General features: G+C 42.2%; 1 protein-coding gene across 2 annotated transcripts in view; it reads right to left on the bottom strand.

Moving 5' to 3' along the window:
• The window catches only part of UBE4B (ubiquitination factor E4B), a 68,888-nt gene that overhangs the window by 7,169 nt on the left and 39,770 nt on the right, over nt 1-21,949 (bottom strand). For both annotated transcript variants that reach the window (XM_067567374.1, XM_067567375.1), the window contains 13 exons: nt 20,088-20,171; nt 18,435-18,491; nt 17,536-17,652; nt 17,348-17,446; nt 16,662-16,775; nt 15,474-15,672; nt 15,091-15,229; nt 7,097-7,196; nt 6,107-6,234; nt 5,655-5,753; nt 3,945-4,180; nt 2,159-2,285; nt 1,024-1,168 (listed from right to left, as the gene is read on the bottom strand). In XM_067567374.1, coding sequence (XP_067423475.1) covers nt 1,024-1,168; nt 2,159-2,285; nt 3,945-4,180; nt 5,655-5,753; nt 6,107-6,234; nt 7,097-7,196; nt 15,091-15,229; nt 15,474-15,672; nt 16,662-16,775; nt 17,348-17,446; nt 17,536-17,652; nt 18,435-18,491; nt 20,088-20,171 — 1,644 coding nt within the window. The remainder of the gene's footprint in view (nt 1-1,023; nt 1,169-2,158; nt 2,286-3,944; nt 4,181-5,654; nt 5,754-6,106; nt 6,235-7,096; nt 7,197-15,090; nt 15,230-15,473; nt 15,673-16,661; nt 16,776-17,347; nt 17,447-17,535; nt 17,653-18,434; nt 18,492-20,087; nt 20,172-21,949) is intronic.

The following is a 21,949-nucleotide window of genomic DNA, read 5'->3' as shown; positions in this document are numbered from 1 at the left end:
TGTATTCTTCCCACTGAGACAACATCACAGACATCAAAATGTCTGAAACTAGATAATCCATTACAATTACAGAGTGGAACTTCAGCTTTTTCTTTCACAAACACGTAGGCAGCACCAAGAAGCACCAAAGAATATAACCATACAGAGTATTTCCACAGCCGTATGGTAAATTAATCCCAGGACAACTGCATATAATTATTTACTGTCCCAATATATTTTAAGTTTATCCAAGACTATTTCAGAAGAGAATAATCCAGCTGCCTTCTTTACATTGGGCTTTAATGCTCTATTTTTTGCCACTAATGTTTGCACTGTAAGGACTATCCACTTCCAAGATTTGTACACGTGCGCTATCTGAGCCAGTTAGAGGAGACTGCTGTCCAACATTCTTGTGTATAAAAGTTCTAGGGAATCTAACACTTATCTGTATCAAGAAGAGGAAGTAATGTAGTAGGGAAAATACAGAGTTTAGAACATTCTCATCTGAAGGAACTCAGCAAAATGGATCTTCCCTTTCTATTTCACTTTTTGATTTCAGACTATTTTTGAAATCAATAACCTCAATATAAAAAGATCTGACATTGGTGGGCGAACATATACAACCCTTGTACAATGACACTGGAATTTATTCTCCTCCTTTCCATCCTGAGCCTGGTGCAAGCTCAATACATAGGAAAATAAATACTCTTTGTTGGGACAGTTCTTTGAAGTGAACTCAGTTGGTGGGCATCTTCCAGAACTTCCTTTGAAAAAGGGTTATAAGCCTCAATTTCTCCATTTAGCATTTTAAATACACACACTCTTAAAAGCCTCATCTACCTCCCCCAAATACCAGCCCTGATGTAGCTCTGCCACCTGGAGTCTCTTGCAGGAAGCAGTGCCTGAAGTGACCCTGGCCATGGTAGCAGCAAGCAACGCTATTCCTCGGGGATGCTATACAGAGCAGCTCTTCAGTGCTATCCATTAGCCAAAGAAAGCTTAGCATAAAAAAGGAAAGTGGCATTGTGAAAAAACCATGCTCACCCTAGGCAGCAGGTCCCACTGTTCTTTGTTCTTCATCTCCTCTTGAACTTCATGGATACGTTTTAGGGACTCCAGACTCTCATCCAGCAAGAAAGTTGTGTCATTTATCAGCATGTTGATATAGCGAACAAACTGCTTCCCAGAGCTGGAAACATTGAAACGCATTTATCGCTGCACAACACAGCAGGAGAATTCAGTCCAGAATGAGACTCAGTCTGGAGCACCAGCAACATTCATTCCCTCTTTATAACTGAATAATTAATTCTCCTACTCCACAGGCCAGGTGAACCAGAATCCACAGTCCAGACACCCCCCCATGTTCCTGTGTTTACAATGGCTGTAGTGGAAAGACCTAATCATGTCAACTAGGAGTGGTCAAAAGCAGCATCTCCCCCTTCCTGACAGCATTGGCAAAGTAAGAGCAAGGGGGAGACCAAAGTAGAGTAAAACAGGAGGAGGGAAAATCTCTCTTCAATGGATAAAGCAGCTCTTATTTGACAATTTTTCTGTCACTGTCCTACATCTAAGAACCAGCAGGAGAGGCTCAAATAAACGTCACCAGGGTGAGGAAATGGAATGTGAGACAGACTAGCAGGGGAAACAAAAGGGTGAAAGGGATAATCCCTGTCTCTGCTCATCTGGACTATAACATGATACAGACATTAACAACTGGAAATGAATTTAAGTATGCTCATAAAAATATACAGTGGTTCCCAGCTGGGATCACCACTGTCTGAGCTCAGGAAAACACTCAGAAAAAACAAAGGGCAACAGCTAACAAACACTAACGGAAAACCATTTTCCAAGGTATATTTTGGCACAACATGACCAAGGCGTGGGGAGCGTGCAGAAGATGTGCCCTCCATCCCTTCAACATGACAGAGAAGCAAGCAGTACGCACAGCAGCATAGGGAAGCACGTTTGAAAATAAATACTTGGAGTTTTCCTCCTGCAACTCCAGGCCTGGTACATTTTTTCATGTTTTGAAGCTAAATATCTTTGAGAAATCTGGCTCTTTGGCTGCATGTCCTAGTTGGAAGGATCAGCCTCAGATCCTTATTCCAGTGGTCTTCACGCTTCAGAAATCCAAGGCGAGTGACTGAGCAGTTAGCTGTAGCATTTACATTTTACTCACTTGAACTCTTCCATGAAGGTGCCATGATGACCTATGTTCTGCCAAAGGCTTTTGAAAATGGTGCTGATATGGTAGCGGATTGTAAATTTGTCATAGAACTCGCTGGTGGCTCCAGTGTGCTCAACATCTGAGAAGAAAATATAAGACCTAGTATTAAAACTAGAATCTCCTCCTCAAAATTTCCCTTCAGTATGCTGTGCTGGTTACTAGGTGTCCTCTGTACCACACTCTCTTCCAACCTAACTAATCAAGTATAGCTGAAAGCTACAAAAAAATTAAATCTAAAAATCACATCCGTAAAACTCCATTTTGGTCCCCATTTTAAAGGGCATCATTCACCTTCTTTACCAGAAGTAAAAGCAAGTCTCAGAGGAAAGCAAGTCTCATGCACCATCTTGGAGGAGGAGAATACTGTACGCACTACTTTTGTTCCATGTTAAAAAACCCCACATTGTTTGGGATCTCCCTTGTTTGAGGTGCTAAAGACAAATAATTTTAAAAAATGCAGAGACCCTTAAAAAACGTGATTACTGAACACAAAAAAATCTGCTACCTCAGCATTATGTTGAATTTTTTATGCACTCCCTCTTCCCCACCCTCAAAAAAATCAGGAAATTCAGTTGTTTCTACATCAACTGTAACCCTTTCATAGATGTACTAATCTGATTTAAGAATATCCATCTCTCTCAGGGTTTAACATTTCTGCTCTTCATCACAGCATTTGAGCACCTTCGATTTAAAATCAATAGCAGTTAACGAAGTCCCTAGTGTACCTCAGGGAGTGTCTGGCTCTTCTCCCTCTTTGGGGTACTGCTTTTGGTTTTTTAGATTTTATTAATTTACTTGGGTTTTTTGTTTATGTTGGTTGATTTTATTCAGAGAAAATAATATGCTAATAAATGGCTTAAAACATGTGCAGTGTAGTTGATAAATGCGTACTAGACAGATAAAACTTTGAACTGCTTGGAGATTATACTATACACGTATACTTCTGTCGTGTCCAGCCCAGAGTAAGTGGCGCTGTACAAAAGTTAGGGTCACATCATCATAAAATAAAATGGGGCGGAAGGAGGTAACCAAATAAAGAAATTAAGCAGGGGGAAAAAAAAGACAACCGAAGAAAAGATGAGGCCAGAATACTAATAAATGAATTAACTTCTGTGCATTTAAAATATCAGCATCAATATTGTATTAGTGTAGGCTTTTTCTTTGTTTTTTTTATTTTTAGGAAAAGAAAAATAGCACTGGTAGTGTAGTTTATGAGTCCTTTTCTGCCTTATTCAGTTCAACTCCTGTATGTTCTATGGCTCTGTGCTCCACAGTGCAATAAAGCAGGCAGATTATGGTAGATTTAAAGTTGAGATAGCTGAAAGGCCACTTAGACTCACTAGATCCCTGGGATATATGTTGAAAAAGCAAAAGGCAACTAGAAGAGATGGTACATCAGAGTAGACTGAAGATAACTGATGGCTTCCCAGGGCAGAGCCCATAAAGTGTGTCCAAGGTTTGTGTGGCTTTCATAATACTTACAAACTCATGCACAAAAAAATTTCACCCCCCGCCCCCCAAAAAAATCTTTCCTGCCTTGGAATCTAAATGCCACAGCAGCACTGCCAGGTCAGGCTACAATACCATACTTATCTACACAAAGATGGTTGGAAAGCAATATAATAAGGGAACATCTCTAGATGATGGAAAGGACGGATTGACAGAACCTCTTGACTTACAAACCTCTTGCCTTTCATCACTCAGTGTGTCAAATCAATACCCTGCAAACACATCTTACCTGTATAAAACTTCATCAGCGAGGGAACTAACAATTTAGTAGAGAGAGGATGATTCTCAATCATTTCAAAGAACTTCTGTGTCCGTGGCTGAACGGCTGGGTTTGTCATGAACATCACCTCCACCAGTTTTGCTACCAGATATGGGTTTCGGATGTAGTTCTGGTTGCACAGCATCACAACAAGGAACATCACAATGTCCTGAGTGCAGGGCTCATAAAGCACCTGAGGAGAGTATCTGAGGAGAAGTGAAAAGGGGGAAGGGGGGGGAAGGAAAAAAAAACTTCTAACGGATTCAATTATATATCTTTTCAGATAACTACAGATCAGATTACCTGTTAGCACTAGCAAAAGCATAAGTCGTTATGGAAATTAAATTCTGATTAAGTTACATTAGAAGCTTTTGCCAATAATAGTTTCCTGGGAGCTGGAAACCCCATTCCAGGAAATGGCAACCTCCTTTCAAGCACAGCCATGATTAGTTGTTGCACTTCATACGGAGTCAACACTCCCTTGAAGTGCCACTTTAATGGCACCTCCTAGGGACACAGCAACAATTGCAACCTCTTTTTAAAGCACTATGAGAAATAGACCAGGGCTGGACATGGAGTTGAAGGAGGAAAATGACATCTCCTGACATCTATGAACTGCAGTGAATCCACCAGTTTGAAGAAAAAGCCATATTCAGCTTTAATGAGGTAAATCTTAGAAATTAATGTGATTCTGACAAATCTACAAACTAAAGTGCATTTGTTTATTTACCAGTGTGTCATTTCTTATCTTTAATACTGCTCAAGAGATGCTTAATACCCCAGACCTTACTACAGTAAGTAAGAGAACTTGCCTTTTTAACAACACATGGTATTGTGTTCAATTTATAACAGTCTAAGAAAGCATTTCCCACCCGCAGAGTTGCTGGTGAGCCCCCTAGAGACTATTCTAAGAGACAAGGGGAGCAAAGGAGACGGGGGCAGACCTGGGGTCGGGCAATCTCCACTGTGAAAACACTCCTATGCCTGTGGGTAAATCAGTAAGTGCCTCCTTGAAAGCCACGTCTACAGCCCTAGTCCTGTCCTGCAATGACTCTGAATGCAGCCAGCAACAGAAGCAGCTGACTTGCAGAGGGCTGCAGGCTAAGGCAACAGCCCGCTGACTCAAGGCTTCTCTTCTTGGCTCCCAAAGTGCCCAGCTCTGCGCACCAACCAACCAACCAGCCTAGCCCTACGCAATCCTCAATCGACTGGTAAGCCCAACCTGCCCCTGCAGAATACAGCCTTCTCAGGAGATGAAAAAGCAGGAAAAAAATTAAAGCAATGAGAGCAGATTAGACAGAACACACCCCTCCCTCCCCCCCCAAAAAAAGTAGGAAAAGACCCAAAGGGGGGAGAAGCACAACTAAAGCAAATGTTGGATCTATTCTCTCAGACATGCATGACGGGCTGCAAGGTCCAGGCAACTGATATTCAGCACTGTTTGCTTCCCTGCACCCTTCTTTTTCTGCTTTTTTCCCCCCTCCAGAGAAAATCATTGATCACTGAACATTATCTTATTAGTCCTCCCCTTCGCACTGGAACTGGCTAACTCAGAGTCCCGCCTGGTTTTCAGTTGCAGACACCGCTGCTGAAGGGAGCCCACGGAGAATTACAAGAATGCCATCTATGATGTAGGACTGGGAAGCATAATAGTTTCCCCTCAAACATGACTTTACTTACTGTACAATAAAAAATAAAAATTCAGCAACATCTTCCACATAAAACTCGGGCAGTGCTGCAAAGACCTTCGGGACATCAGGATTTAAAGGCAGTATTATGCTGCAGAATAGAAAAGATAGACAGGGTTACAAGGACGACAGTGGAATATCAGGGTTAAATAATATCTTTCGCATTCTCCTATGGAATTGCTGACTGGCCCCTTTACAGATCTCCTCAAACATTTGAAGTTTTAAAATCCAATCTCAGCATTTCTGACTAGCTAAACATAACTCAGGTTTTTACAACTGTAACTGAAATTGCTACATAAATCAGACTTACAGTCTAAAAATGGTCATTCATTGACAAGAATCAATCACAAATTTAGGAGTCCCAGTAAGTGATAATGTTGAGGTAGAGACAGCTGTTATCAGATATTTCACATAGCGATATACACACCCAGCCCTGAAACTCACTTGGGGTAGGCAGGGTCGAGGATTCGAAGCAACAGCTGAATCACCATACCATAAAAATTCAGACACCTCCTCAGAAAGTTCTCATCTAGCAAGCCAGCATCTGCACACGCTTTGCACCGCACCAGTTTCTGCAGCAGGAGGAGAAGATGCACACAAAAAGGCTAATCAAGGGCAAGATACAAGAAACACAGTATGAAGGTCAAATCCATCCAAGATTCTTCACTCAACACTCCCAATAAGTAAGACACTTCTGCCCCTCCTTCCTCACAAAATATTTTATCATTGTCCGAAGAACAGGACACTTAAAAAAATCCCCCAATATATCAACAAAGACAGACAAGTACAACTCAACTAGATCTACAAGGAGAAAACCTTCACTAACTTGTAGTTAAGGAGCAAATACTCCAACAACCGTAAGAGTGGGAGAGTTAAGAGCAGAGCTGGGAAATTGTCAGAGAAAGTTGTCCAGATGGTACAGAGTAGAAGATTCCCATCAATTTACAGTTGCAACAATTAAACAGGGTATTGAAATTAATAATGAAGGATTCCAGTGACCCACTTTGGAGAGAGTTAGGAGCTCTAATCCCAGTTTAGACATACATTTTATGGGAGACCCTGAGCAAGTCACTCAATCTCTGCCATTATATCGCCATCTGAAAAATGGAAACAGCAACACCTTCTCTCCTCAGAGGAGTGTTGCAAGGATTGATATTTGTTATCTGCTTTGACATTTAAAATTGCTATGCAAGCGCTAAGCAGTCTCATCCTGTATTGTACTGTGCTTATTAGATTGTGTTCTTAAATCAAGAAGTGGTATGCCACACTGTAAAATACTGTCAACAAGCTTCCTATACAAGAGCACCTAAGAAACCTTTTCAAACATCTATGAAAACATGGCTGCTAGCACACATCTTCCATTGGAAAAAAACACCACACACACACAAACTCGTTGACAAGGCCATTTAGTTGTCATCCTAACTAGTTACAAACCTTAAGTTGTGTTTTACAGCGTTTCAGCATTTCTCGATGTCTGGTAGCTAGAGGAGACTCCTTCCATTGACTTTCATTGTTTTTCAGATCTTCCACAGTCCTGTAAACCACATGAAATCACTGGTGGTAACAGTAGAGGGGACATAAGCTGACAACAAATAAAACATTTACTTTACCTGACTTCAAATTACAAAGGAAAGAAATTTGGGAAGAAAGAAAAATGATATTACAAAAATTCATCATCTTAATAGAAACTATCCCTCAAATTCACCAGGGCAGCAAGTTACTTTTGCATCTTTTGAAAGGGAAGACAAAAAAAAATCTTCTTCAAGGCCACATGCTGGGATACATTAAGTACACTAATTTCACGATTGATGCAGCCATTAAGCAAACAAGAACCATAGCAAAAAAAAAATATTACTGGGGCATAATGGGGGAAGGGATTTCCTTCCCCTCCAGACACATTTATCATTTTATCACCACATTTCAAATATTTGGTTTGTACCAAATCCACAATCTCTATAAAAAGCAGAGTTAAAATCATGTAATTAAGAACAGTAACCCTGTATTAGGGCAAGATTGATCCAACAAAAGGCCAAAACATCTGACAGGCAGGCAGGAAAAGGCCACATCTCATTCACCTCCAAAGTAAGAGCACAAAGGAGATGGAAAGCAGAAGCTGCCAGAGGAAGATGAGAAGGCTGGTAACAGGAATGATTCAAAATACCTTCCTCTCCTTTGTAGGACAGATACAAATGCATTCCCAGCACCTCTATCTCAACCTCTTTCTAGAAAAGATTTTGCTTGGCAGCTCTCTTCCCCATGCACAACCCGCATTACAATTCAAGCTTATGGGGAAGGAGCACAAGCAATGGAAAAGCTGCTCGTGCTCGCCCTTTCAGTCCATGGCCCATCATTATAACAGAGATTCTGAGTTCTGCCCCTTCTCCCATGGTCAGAGTCACCCTAGATCTAACATGGGACAGAAGTTAAGTGCAATGACTAATGTCACGCAACCATCCACATTAAGCTGTTCAAGTCTATCATCTGGGTCTAATTCATTTAAAAAGTAGTAGCTGATTAATATTTTGTGTATGTTGTATTAATCTTGATGTACTTTAGATTTTATATTCTACGCTATTATGGTTCTATTTCCTACCTCCCCTGGATGTAAACTAGTCTCTCCCCACATCCCAGCCTCCATCTGCTGCAGATCATTATCTGACCTTAGTTCTTTCATTAGTGACATCAAAATATATGGCCTGATTTCACAAAGGCCTGAACACTTCCTGGTAAGTGCTGAGCATGCATGGAAATAACTTATAATTGACAACACTATATTCCAAAGAAGGAACAAGAGGAGTGATTCCTTTTTAAAATCCAGGGTCTTTTTATTTGAAAATACTGGTTTGTGTAAAACATGTGTTGACTTTTCACACACATGCATCTGCAGCCTTCCTGACCCTTTGTATGTCTACACTGCACACAACTAAAATAAAACCACTATAAATAAAGTTAAAAAATTCTCCAACAAACCTGCCATCTTAATGTCAAGGGACTTTTATTAAGTGAATGCAATTATGAACAGTGGAAAATATTGATGCTGTGGAATCTGCTCTCATTTATTTTAACTGAGAAAGTTCCTTGAGGTTTAGAGATCCAGCAACTAGCTATAAAGTTTATTTGGATCCATGTCAAGAAGAAGGAAAACAAAAGCATCTTTGTGTCAATGTCAGAACTTAAGCATTTTCTAAAAAATGACAAGCTACTAGTTGAATTACATATGCAGCAACCTTAGAATTCACTGTGGAAGCTTTTATATAATGAAGATCATTTGATATCCACCAGTACCATGGTAGCCATGATAAACTGATAAATATCTGTTCTGCAGGGGGCTATACAACATCCCAGAGAAAGGAAATGATATGCGGCTTGTCAAACAACCACTACAATGACCTGCATCTCAGAGATACATGTTCATGCACTCTCATGGCAATGCAAAAGGCTTAAAGCACTGACATCCCCAATCATACCACTGACTATTCAAAGTTTAACTATCATAAATCAATGCAACTCTATTTACACTAGGATGTTTTCAAGAACTCTCCAGTGCTCTCTAGAACCGACTACTCACAGAGTTTGAATCCTATATCGAAACAGCAACATCTGCTCCCACTACAGTTTGAATTCATGATGGAAGTCATTGCACATCAGCACAACCAGAACCTGCAGGCACAATATACCCTGAAAGAACTATCAAAGCAGCAGACTGACCAGTAGATAAAGCTCCCCAATACTCCATAGCATGGATTTACTTAGGTTGTAGTTTTAATTTCCATCAAATTTGCAAGAACCATAATCATATATAGGAAAGCACCTAGTATTCAAGGTGGCAGGGGAAGAAGAAGTTACTCACCTTATGCAGTAATGATGATTCTTCAAGATGTGTCCCCCTGTGGGTGTTCCACTATAGGTATGTCTGCGTCCCAGCACTGCTGATCAGAGAACTTCGTTAGCAGTATCTGTTAAGGCCGCACATGCTCTCTCTCTCCTTGTGCTGCACCATAAGGATAGCCAGCACGTATGAGCTAACCATCTTCAATTCCTTCTCTACCACAGAGTCATAGCAAGAACTCCAAAGTAGAAGGGAGGAGGGCAGGTAGTGGAGCACGCGTAGGGGGAACATATCTCGAAGAACCATTGATACTGCACAAGGTAACTTTGAGTAGTATCCCTACGGTGCTCCACTGTAGGCGACTCCCAAGCCATACCCCCCCTTGGAAGGTTGGGACTTTGGAGTTAGATTAGTCACAGATGACAGTACTGTCGAGCCAAAGATGGCATCAGAGGCAGAGTCCCCGGTGATCACATAATGTTCTGTGAAGGTGTGGAATGACGCCCATGTTGCTGCTCTGCGGAACTCTGAGACGGGGTCATCCCTAAAGAAGGCAATAGTTGAGAAGATCGATTTCATGGAATGTGTAAGAATCGAGTCCAGAGGGGTCATGTTATGAATTTGGTAGCACTGTCCAATGCAATTCAAGACACACTCGGAAAGCCTATGGACTAATAATCGCTGAGCCCTTAGAACTTTCCACCATGGAAAAGAATAGTCTAGGAGACTTCCTGATGGCTTTTGTCCTATTGCGGTAGAATGCCAGGTCTCTCCTAATGTCTCAGGTATGCAGTATGGCCTCCATATTGTCTTGGTGAGGCTTAGGGTAGAAGGCAGGAAGGTCAATAGATTGATTCATGTGAAACAAGGTGGTCACTTTAGGGATGAACCTCAGATGAGGCCTGAGGGCAACCTTACCTGGGAAGAACATGGTGTATGGGAGATGTGTCATTAGAGCTGCTATTTCCCTTACTTTTCTAGCCAAGGAAATTGCAGTCAGAAAGACTATTTTCATCTATAAGTATGCTAGCCAACAGATGGCCATAGATTCAAAGGGGGACCTATTCAGCCCTTTCAACACTAGGTTTAGGTTCCACAGGGAGGTGGGGGAGGGGGGAGGGCTAAGAAGTCAAGGTTGAGGGAAGAGGTTTGTTATTCCCTTATGGAACCTTTTATTGGTCGGATGTGATAGTACTGAGTATCCTTCTATGGGTTGGTAAAATGCTGTAATAGCTGCTAGTTGGACCCTGAGAGAGCTCAGGGATAACCCTGATTTTCTAAGGGTCAAGGAACATTCCAGAACACGTGGAAGAGTTGCTGACATTGGAGAGATTTGTTGGGACATGCACCAAATCTGGAACCTGGATCATTTCTGCAGGCAAGTGTGTCATGTGGAGGACTTTCTACTGTGTAGTAGAACCTTTTGCACTCCCTTTAAGCTTGAGCTTTCTAGGTACTGGAACCATGTAGGAACCATGCTTTGAGGTGAAGGATCCCCAAGTTGGGATGGATGGTATGCCCCTTGCCCTGAGAGAGAAGGTGCAGAGTGGCTGGAAGGGAGATCGGCAGGCACATTGCAAGCTGCATCAGGAAAGGTACCAGGTCTGTCTCAGCCATCTGGGAGCAATCAAAATTACATAAACTCCATTCCCTTTTTATCTTTAGTAGGACCTTCAGCAGAAGAGAAAATGGATGGAAGGCATAAAGAAGGTCCTTGTCCCATGGGAGGAGAACAGGTCAGCATCTCCCAGAGAGTGCTGATCAATTCCTGCCCTGGAACAGTATTGCGGACACTTCTTGTTCTGGTAATTGGCGAACAGATCTGTGGACGGTGTTCCCAATCGTGCAAACAAGTCGTGAAGTACTGATGGGTGCATCTCCCACTCATGGTCGTGTGAGAATTTGCATCTGAGCTTGTCCACTATCCAGTTTTGTATACCCGGGAGGTAATCTACAGACAATGTGACATTGAGAGAGATGCACCAGTTTCATAGTTTCATTACCTCTGACCAGAGAGAGGGTGATATGGCTCTTCCCTGGCAGTTGATATAATACATACAGGCTATGTTGTCCATTACAATCTTCATATGTGATCCTGTTATCAGCAGGAGGAAATGGGCGCAGGCGTTCCTGACTGCTCTCAATTCGAGGAGATTGATGTGGAGAGATATCTCTGCAGGTGACTGTTTGCCTTGCATTGTGACACCATTTAACGTGTGCCCCATCCAATGATGGATGCGCGCTGGTGGTAAAGAACAACGAAGGTGGTGCCTGAAAAAAAAAAAAGGGAGTCATTTTGGAAGCATTGACCGGGCTTATCCACCAGTCCAGGGAGTTCATGATCCTGGTGGGAAGTGACGGGCTCTGTCCAGACAGTCTCCATTCTGTAAACTGAACCACAACTGCAGCATTGCATATCAAGTCTGGAGTGCAGAATCACAGCTGTGCTTGCTGCCATATGCCCCAGGAACTGGAGTCAGATGCTGGCTGCCACTTGAGGGCTGCATCTAATAAGGGAGACCTGGGATAGAGACCTGTTTTGACGTAGGAAGGCTTTGGTCTCTAGCGTGTCTAGGTCGGTCCCTATGAGTTCTAAGCGTTCCACTGGTGTGAAGGTCAACTTCTGGGAACTGATCTGTAGGCCCAGTTCCAAGAACAAGCGCATCATATCCTGGTGGCTCGACAAGCCTCCTGAAGTAACTGGACTCTGAGGAGACAATCATCTAGGTAAGGCTAGATCATTATCACTTATGATCCTAAATGGGCAGCCACCACTGAGAGAACTCTGGAAAATACTCTTGGGGCTGATGACAGTCCGAAGGGGAGGATTCTGTATTGGTAGTGGTCATGTCCCAGAGTGAACCTGAGAAAACGTCTGTAAGCCGACAGTATTGAAATGTGAAAGTAGGCATCTTGTGGGTTGAGGGCCAAAAATCAGTCTCCCTGTTCAATGATGGAATGGTAGACAATATGGTGGCCACCTTGAACTTCTGAGCTTTGATGAACTTGTTGAGAGCTTGTGGTCCAGGATGAGTTTCCAACCTCCCTTCCCTTTGGGTATTACAAAATAACAAGAGTAGAATCCCTTGCCTTGTAGAGGATGAGATACTGGTTTTATGACTCCTAGCTTCAGGAGGCAATCTCCTGCTGTCAGACTCTCATGAGAAAGGTTCCTGAAGAGGGACAGGGAAGGATGTTGTGAAGAGGATAGAAAGGTGAAGTGGATGGAATAACCAGATCTGACGATCTCTAGGACCCATTTGTATGACGTTATGTGCTCCCAGGCACTGCAGAACACTGCCAAACAGTGGCCAAATTGGTGCACGGGCACATGTAGTAGTAGGGAGAGGTCTCGCAGTGCCTCGACCTGCCCATCAAAAGTGGTGCTTAGGGGCAGATGGTTGAGTTGAGGACTAGGATCCCCAAGGCTTCCATTTTGGGAATTTCCCTTTCTTCCTGTGGGGTTCATAGTGCCGTTGTGACAGGAATTGGGATGAATAAGGCCTCTGTTGGTTTTGAGGGCTAAAATGTCTTTTTGCCCCCATGCGTAGATTCCCAGTAACAGGACAGTGACCCTCGAATCCTTCAAGGAGTGGAGGGAGGTGTCGGTCTTCTTGGCGAAGAGCTTGACACCCTCAAAGGGGAGGACCTCCATTGTGGTCTGCACCTCCTTTGGGAATCCCAAGAGGTGAAGCCACGACACCCATCTCAGCACTACAGCCACAGAGATGATCCTGTCAGCCACGAGAGTTCCCAGCGTCTACCATGATGGAATTGGGTGGTGGGTGGATGAACAGGAACTCTGATTCCTTTGCGGGGACATAATATTTTTGTCTGCCTGCTTGCATGTCGGGGCCTCCGAAACTGGGGTTTGCCACACTAACTTAGCTGGGTCTAGGATGACCTTAATTGGGAGGGCTATTTTGGAGGCAGATGAAGCATGGAGGATATCAATGGTGTGTATTTTTAACCTTCTCCAACAGTATACGGAGGGTGACATTCTTTTCACCGGCTCTTGGAACAAGCAGAAGTTTCTGCCAAGGAAGGAAATGACGGGATGACCACTTCATCCATCAAAGAGGAGGATATGGCCTTGAGTGTTACCTCCTCTTTGTCTGCCTCCTGTTCCTCCATTTCTTGAGGTTCTGAAGCCCACAATGCTGTGGCCAAGAGAGCATGCCTGGAAGGTTCCCGGGCAATGCTTGATACCTCTGAGGCAGGCTGTCGGTGTGCCACCCAGGAGACCCAGTATGGCTACTATGGTGGCATAGAACCTGGTGGAGCTGCCGATGGTTGGCCGTACTAACATGGTGGTGCCATCTGATGGTACATTCCTGAACCCTGTTGATATTGGGTCCCATATGGAGCTTAAGAAGAGTATTGAGAAACTCCTTCTGGCTTACTGTCTGATTCCTCACTTGACAATGGAGAAGTATGGCATGATGGCAGGGAAATATCACTTGGTTGGCCACAGTGCTGTGATCTCTGTATGGAGGGGCAAAGAGTCAGGTGCTTCCAGCGAAGCCAGGTCCCCAGCCTGATGGAATTCAGCCAGTACCGAGCACCCTGGCATTGGTGGCAGTGCTGAGGGAATGAAGACCTTGCATGTACTGATCTCTCCGGTACCAGATAAGCCGATGCCACTGACAGTACCAACATCTACTCACGTACTGGGAGTGTCTTGGGGCATTTGCTCATATCTCTCCGTACCAAAGATTTGATGTCCTTGCTCAAAGAGTCTCTGGGCCTATCAATGCTACCAGACACAGATGGTCACTGTGAGGCGTGGGTGCCGGATGATCTCGGAGGTGGCGGTGCAGAGGACACCAAGCAAAATGGCGATCACTTTCAGTTACCCCGGGCTCACTTAGAGGACTTCCCACTCTCTTTTTCGACTTACGAGAGGAGTCCTCAGACTGTTTCTTCAACCCACTGTCCTTCAACATTGAAGGTTGAGGGGGAGACTCACACCCTCCAGAGGGCTGGAGTTGGAGAGCCACCTCCATAAAGATGATTTGTTCGCAGAACTCTGTTTTTGTGAGATCTCAGTTGGAGCTGCTGGCAGAGGGAACACTTTTGTTGGATGTGGCTCTTGCTGAGGCAGCGAATGCGCTGGGAGTGCTTGCCCAAGATCGGGATTGCCTCGCTGCAAGTCTGACACTTCTGGAAACCCAGAGAGCCAGGCATACCATTGCACACTGGGGAGTTGACACAAGAACAAGGTCTTTTCTTTCTTTTTTCTTTTTTTTTTTTAAAGGCATAGCCAAATAAAGAGTCAGAAGAAAGCTAAAAGGTTTCTAAAGCTAAAGATTAAAAAATGAAAAGGAGAATTAGCGAACCATTAACGGACAGCTAAAAGCTCCATCTCTAGACAGAGGAGGTTGAGAAGGAACTGAGGACAGTTAGCCCATGCGTGCTGGCTAGCCTGGTGGTGCAGCACAAGGACAGACAGAGCATGTGCGGGCTCAATGGACACTGCTACCAAAGTTCTCCAATCAGCAGTGCAGCGACAGACACACCTATAGTGGAGCATCCATAGGGATGCTACTCAAAGAAGAAATTGTAGAACACATGCTAGGTAACTAACACAACTTCTAACCTGTTGAGCTCCCTGATGGCCCGCAGTCTACGGATATAACGGCGGCAGCTTGGCAGGATGGAGAGGTGATGGGCATGCAGGGTTAGGAAGAAGCATTCCGTTGGGAATTTCGGTTCAGAACATGGAGACTGATCCCTGTCTACAAAAAAAGAACAGAACAGGATGAAGGAGAGTAGGAAAAGAGCTACAAAGTCTGGGCACTAATTCTTGAATAATTCACTCTGCAATCTTAAAACAAGCTATAAAAGCAACAGACAGTACCAAGCAAAACATTTACAGTACAGAATGTTTTGTAGAAATCAAACCAAAATCTTTTGTGATATCCCTAATACCAGAACAAAAGGATAGAGACGAAAGGAAGAAAATACATGCTCGGTACTCACAAAGCTCAGTCATCCAGCCTGTAACATCCTCCATTGTTGCTTTCACTCTTGTCTCATCCATTGGGACGGTGATGCGACACCTGGGATGAAATATGTAGGTGGGATCAACTGTTTCTAGTTTTATCTTCGTGCTTAGCTGCTGCAAAACCCAGAGGAAGTTGAGCATAAAACCGTCCGTAGACACCATCCGATCATCAGTCTGTGAGACATGGAGGAGAAAATGAATGTTAGAAGATGCCAGTTTAGAAGAAAGCAGCAGACAACAGACCATTGCAGTTAGCAGGTCTGGAGCTCTAGCATCCATCGCTAATGCAGAATGCATGGTTAAAAAACAAACAGGACCGCTAAAGGCTAACTAGAATGAGAGTAGCTGTAACTGTTAACAGTGTTTCCCTGCCCTGTGTGTGTTCAGCACCAGTCATTTGTGTGTGTACTAAATGCACATACATTGGGGAGAGGAAAAAAGGGGAAAGGGTCTCAGAGAGGCTTCTTCCTCAAAACTTTTTAGCATAAGTATAGTCAGCAACAGGCAGAAATAGCTAAGCTTCAGTTCTTAAATTTTACCATGTAAGCAACATTTTCAGTAGTTCTTTGTTTCAACTTTAAGAAAACAATTCTGCAGATAGTTTCAAAATGTTTGCATCTATGGGGATATCAAGACACTGATGCCTCAAACTACACACATTTAGGATTCACAATCAGGTTATAACAAGGAAAAAACCAATCAATCAATCAATGGCAAAAATTCAATCCTGTTGCTTCAGTGGAATTGTGCCAATTCTCACCAGGGCTTTCTCAAATTTACAAGAGCCACAAATAAAGTGAGTACTTGGCAGTTTGTTAACTGGGGGAGGAAACAGATTTTCATTGCAGACACTTGGTGGAAGCCACCAGGAAGAGCATACATCAATAAAAAGGCATAAACTTCAGCCAAGGAGGGTTGGGTACTAACAAATGTAGGTAATATTTCAGTACTCAGAGAGGAATGAAAACAGGGTAAAATAGATTAGTTTCAGAAAAGAAGAATGTCTAGAAAAATAATATGGAAAGAATGACCTAGATGGATTTCCTGGCTGCTTCAGGCCCTAGAACATCTGTTGTCTTCCATTAACTATCACTCCATCAATCACCTAGATTTGTATTTGTGCTAACTGAATCCATATGTCAGAGAAAGAGTTCAGTCTTTACCTGCATCTGCGCCTTCTTCATGTTGGCATCAACAACAGCTGCCATGTAACTGAGAGCTGCCTCTCGAGTTTCACCATTCAGCAAAATACTATGTAAAATCTTAAACAGCTCTTGCTGAAATTTAAAGAGAAAGTTATGTCACTGAACAGCAACAGTTTGTGTCAGTTTCTAAAGAACTAAATTATTTCCCCATGTCCCAAATGAGCTCATGAAAACAGCAGCACAGATACACAAGTACATATTCCAAATATTATACAAAATCTAGGAGTGTTATAGTCTTGTTGTATAGAACACAGCTATCCCAGTTATGGAAAATATTTATGTTACATAAGACTATTATCTATAGAAGATTATAGCTTAAAAATCATGGCAACACAAGCACTATGGAAATGTACCAGGTATTCTTTACTTATCCACCCACAAGAACTGAACTTCTTGATAGACATTTGTGAATAATCAATATTTGTGATAAAAGGTCCGATATTCCATGGATTTGGGTAAAGAAGATCTTCTGTTTTGTGGCCCTCTGGTTAAATTCTTCTTGATGGGTTTTCACTCACCCTCCTCTTAACTCATTTATTGTTTAGTGGATGGGCTATATTTTGTAAAACACTCCTCACCAATGTTATAGAAAACAAAAATTAAAAACAAACAAAAATTCAGCAATTAAATATCAGGACACTTACCCTTGCCGATTCCAGGTAATGCTGCAATGACTGGCTAACAACGCGGGTGTTTTCAAGAGTAATGGCAGGCCCTGAGAAATACTTTTCAACCACTTTAGTCTGAAAGAAAAAAATTGCAAGGAGCACAAACACATCTTTTGGGTTCATTCCCAGAAGAGAGACTGCAAACAGCCACACATAGTACTTACATCATCTTCAGCAAAGACCGAGAGACTGAAGAAAGCTCCAAGGTAAGAGAGTCTTTGCAACTCTCGTCCTGCACCTGGGCTTAAAGATTTAGGCAACCACAAAGGCAAAGATATGACCTACAAAAAAAAAGGGGGGGGAGGGAACAGGAAAACACTGATAGGGCAGCCAAATCACTGACATTTTTCTATCCGCACTGTCTTCTTTCATTATTTGCATTTCACTCTGTTGGCTCTTTATCACCCCATCATGCTGGTAGCAAAATCATCAAGTCTCTGTAGTACTTCAGAAAACTAAGCAAGCTATCTATGTCTCTCTGAACTTCAGTTATTCCTGTTCTCAGGTGGAGGCAACTCATTTTACAGATGTTCCTTTTCCTTGGACATATCTTAATTATTGCTTACTATTAAATAATACCATAGCTCCCAAGGGCCCCCAATTAGCATCAGGGCCTGATTGTGCAAGACACTACACAACCACATAACGAGTCCTTGGCCCAAATAACTTATCAAAGATATCTGGATGGTCCATCATCTATGGATGGAATTCTCAACTGGATTATATTCTTTGGCAGTACCAAAGAATAAACCACACAGTCAACAAGAACTGCAAGCAAATTGGAGAAGAGGTACACCTAATAGATTGGGCATGATAATGGAAACCATGAATTCATGGCTTCCACTCCTGGCTCAGCCACTGACTTTTTGTGTGGTTTTGGGGAAAGACACTTCTTTGTGCTCAGTTTTCTAACTGTAAAACAAGAAAACCACCTACCTAACTTTTAAGGGTGTTGTGAGAATAATTAACATTTCCACAGTGTTTTGAAAACAAAAATGCTATACAGATGCTAAGTATTACGTAACAGAAATTGTTGTATGTGTACACACGTGTGAACACTTACCAAACTGCATATAGGGTGCATTTTCCCAAACTTGATTTCACACAGTTCACCTAATGCCTGTAAGAAAAACCCAACAACATTTCTTTCAGATGCATTTCCCAGAACATTCTGGCTACCAATGAAAAGATAAACCTGCTAAAATGCTTCAAAGGCCAGATCCTGCTCCAATTAAGTCAATGGTAAAACATCCATTGGATAAAGGGAACAGGCTCTAAATATGCTGAGGCACACCCTGCAACTATTTCAGCTTTTGTGACTTTTCAAGTTGCCTCAAGAAAGCCAAATATCACACTTATTTTAGAAATTAGCTGTGCAAGTTATTTGCTTGTTCAAATGATCGCATTGCTGAACTCCTAAACTGCCATACAATAGTCAATAATAGTAATAAATAGGGCTATTGTCTTACACACACCCCCAGACCTTTGTCTTCCAACCCAAGCTGGATCATCATCAGATGAATGCTGAGGCCTGAAACAAAGAATCCTATCTACAGTCCCTAACTCAAGCTAAACTGCAGGGGAGAAGGAAATAAAGCAGCTATAAAAGGAGGATTTTGAAAATGCAAAAATAATGTAAGCTTTTTACATGTTCCACTTCTTGTGTTATACATTCTCATACTTCAATTATAGTGTATCAAATTAACTACTCTTCCACCCTTTGCCACTTCAAAGCTCTGTAGAAGAGACTCCAGCAAGTGTTAGCCTATGCAGCGGCTGACAGCAACATTTCACAAGACGTTCAAATTATTGAAGGTTGTGTGTAGCCTGAAAATAGGGGAGCATGGAATAAGCATTGAAAGGTTTTTTTTAAATGTAGATCAACAAACTCATCATCCAAATTGATTAGTCTGCAAAGTCCCAAAGTGGTTAGCTAATTGGCAGAACTGCAAACTCAACCCAGATCTGAAGCAGTCCTCTTTCTGGTTCAAGTAGTGTCAGTAAGAGATCCTGCAATTGGATTTTATGTGCAATAAATGAGAAAGAGGAGAATCCTGCTTGCTATCTTGTGCCTGTACACGGCTCAGCAGTGTTGCCTATAGGAATAAAAGTTTGGTTGTGTCAATAAATCAGCAGTTCTGCCTCAAAGACAAATTGGGAATAGATCGGTAAAGTAAAAGAAGTGCTTTTTTAAAGTCACTTTTCAGTGGTAAGACCGCCAGGAATTTCCTATAGTAGATAGTCATGGGTTTGATTCATTTTGTTTATAGAATAATGGACATTAATTGACTAACCTGAGAGCAATACAAAAAACAAACAGAAGTAAATGGCGGAAAGTGTATTAGATATTTAATATTTTTCCATTTCTGATCATTTAGGGTTTTTAATAACAAGTATGGGATTTATTTATTTTGTAAACATATGGTATGTGTACTAATGGGTGAGACCACATCTCATCTGCATCATCAGGATGTAAACATTTGAACAGTGTTGCATAAAATCATTAAGCCTGAGACATTACGAGCCACACCAATTCTACCTGGTTATTACCCTTTGTTACTCATCTCATGACACTTTAAATTTCCAACATGAGGTCAATATTCAATAAGACATCTGAAGCAAGCCGAACAGGATTAATTAAAGGTACCTTGAACAGAGTCTGCATCAAATACTGTGTGTCTTAAAGCCAAAGCTGCTAAAAAGGAATAATCCTTACCATAAGGGGGTATTTAAAATTGTCACTATCAAGGGAGCACTCTTTGGAAGCAAGAGCCAGGCCTTGTAAGATGGGGATAAAGATCTGTAAAAACAGAAGTACATTACTTATACGCTTCAAGAATGGGAAGCAGTAAGACATAGGTGAAGCCACAACCCTGGGCACCATGAAATACCTGCTCACATCTCAGATACGAATATCTACACAGAAGGAAACAAAATATATGGCTCACTCTGTCAGTTTATGCAAGTTATCTCAAAAGAAATGGTAATGTTTAAATGGAAAAAAAGAGTGTCAAACCTAGAAGTATAACCTGAATCCAATTCCTTTACACTTAAGACAATGAAGACCCAGGAGACCACACTTTTTTGTTACATGTTGAGAAGGGCATCTGGCATGAATTTTCAATGCATCCAAATACAAGTGAAAATGATATATCAACTTGATGTTTGTGCATGAGAATTTACTTATACAAACTATTAAATATCCCAAATGCATGAGCACTTGAAAAGTTTTCCTGGTCATATTCTAACTTCTGGATGCCAGGAACCTGCATTATCGTCCAAAATATTCTAGCAGTGCAAACATGCTAATCTGGATTTGATCACAGAGCTAGTGGAACATACAGACACACAATGCAGCTGACCAACAATGGCAAAGCCATAACAAGATTAGAGGTTTGATCTAGCAAATTCTCCATGTGAAAGTCACGTATAAAAATATAAAAATACAAGAGAGATCACTGCCAAGGAGAAAGGACTGGGGCTTCCTCCAACAGCTTGGTAACCCAGCCTTTCAGCACTCTACTGACCCATTCACTTGGAGTGAACAGTGGTTTATACACAGCAATATAGTATTTTCATCATCATAGCGGACAAGTAGATTTTGTGCCTGTGTTGATAAATTTTAATGCTGTGATAGGCATAAACAGAACAGCAGCAGTCACCGAGACTGCAAGGGAGGAAGTAATAAGGGAGGAAATGATTAACTCAGAAACACCACCACCCAATTACAAGGGCCTAATCACACAGTGTCGAATTTTTCCTTCTGGTATAAAAATCAAATCCAGGAGTGACCACTGGAACCCAAACAGAACTGCACTGGGTCTCTTGGATAAAGATACACAAACATCAAATCATATTTGGGAACCTGGTTACCACAAGACTGTTTCTTAAGTCAATTAGGAGCATGGTTCCAATCTGTACAGTGGACTTAATCTTAACCATGTTCCATAACCAGTCCCTGACAGGGTATGTCTACACAGCAGCTGGGAGGGTAATTCCCAGCTCAGTTAGACATACATGGGCTAGCTCTGCTCAAGCTAGCATGCTAAAAATAGCAGGTGGACATTGTAGTAACAGTGGCAGTATGGACTAGCCACCCAAGTACAAGTCTGTCCAACCCCCTGGTACAGGTAACATGTCTGAGTCCGCACAGGCTCCCAGCTGAAATGTAGCCATACCCACAGTATCTTAAACACACTCCTGGTCAAAGCACTCTCTGGTAACAAGAGCCCAGATAAGAGTTAACATGTAAATTAAGTGACCTTTTAACTATGCTAGTTGATATTTAATCCCAGACAGGAACGATAATATTTCTTCAGGACTTTTATTCACATGTGCACGTTAATTAAAACAGAGGCGTTCGTAGTGATCAAAAACTTCTTTCCAAAACTCAGTGCCTACGTGTGTGGATGCATTTGCCCCTCATGCTCATAGATCAGTATACTTTCAGGAGTCAAGACAGGGTAAGAATTCCTCTAGATTTTCTGAAGATACTAGAGATTTCACACCACTCTGAGTGCTGCTTTGCCGTGAGTAAATCATGACATAGCGTGTGTGCGCACTAATTAGAGCCAGTAA

This window comes from Emydura macquarii, unplaced genomic scaffold (assembly GCF_026122565.2).
Source record: "Emydura macquarii macquarii isolate MOO-44397 ecotype Brisbane River unplaced genomic scaffold, CSIRO-AGI_Emac_v2 contig_2768, whole genome shotgun sequence".
NCBI classification, from domain to species: Eukaryota; Metazoa; Chordata; order Testudines; family Chelidae; genus Emydura; species Emydura macquarii.
This window is presented reverse-complemented; position numbering and strand designations above follow the sequence as displayed.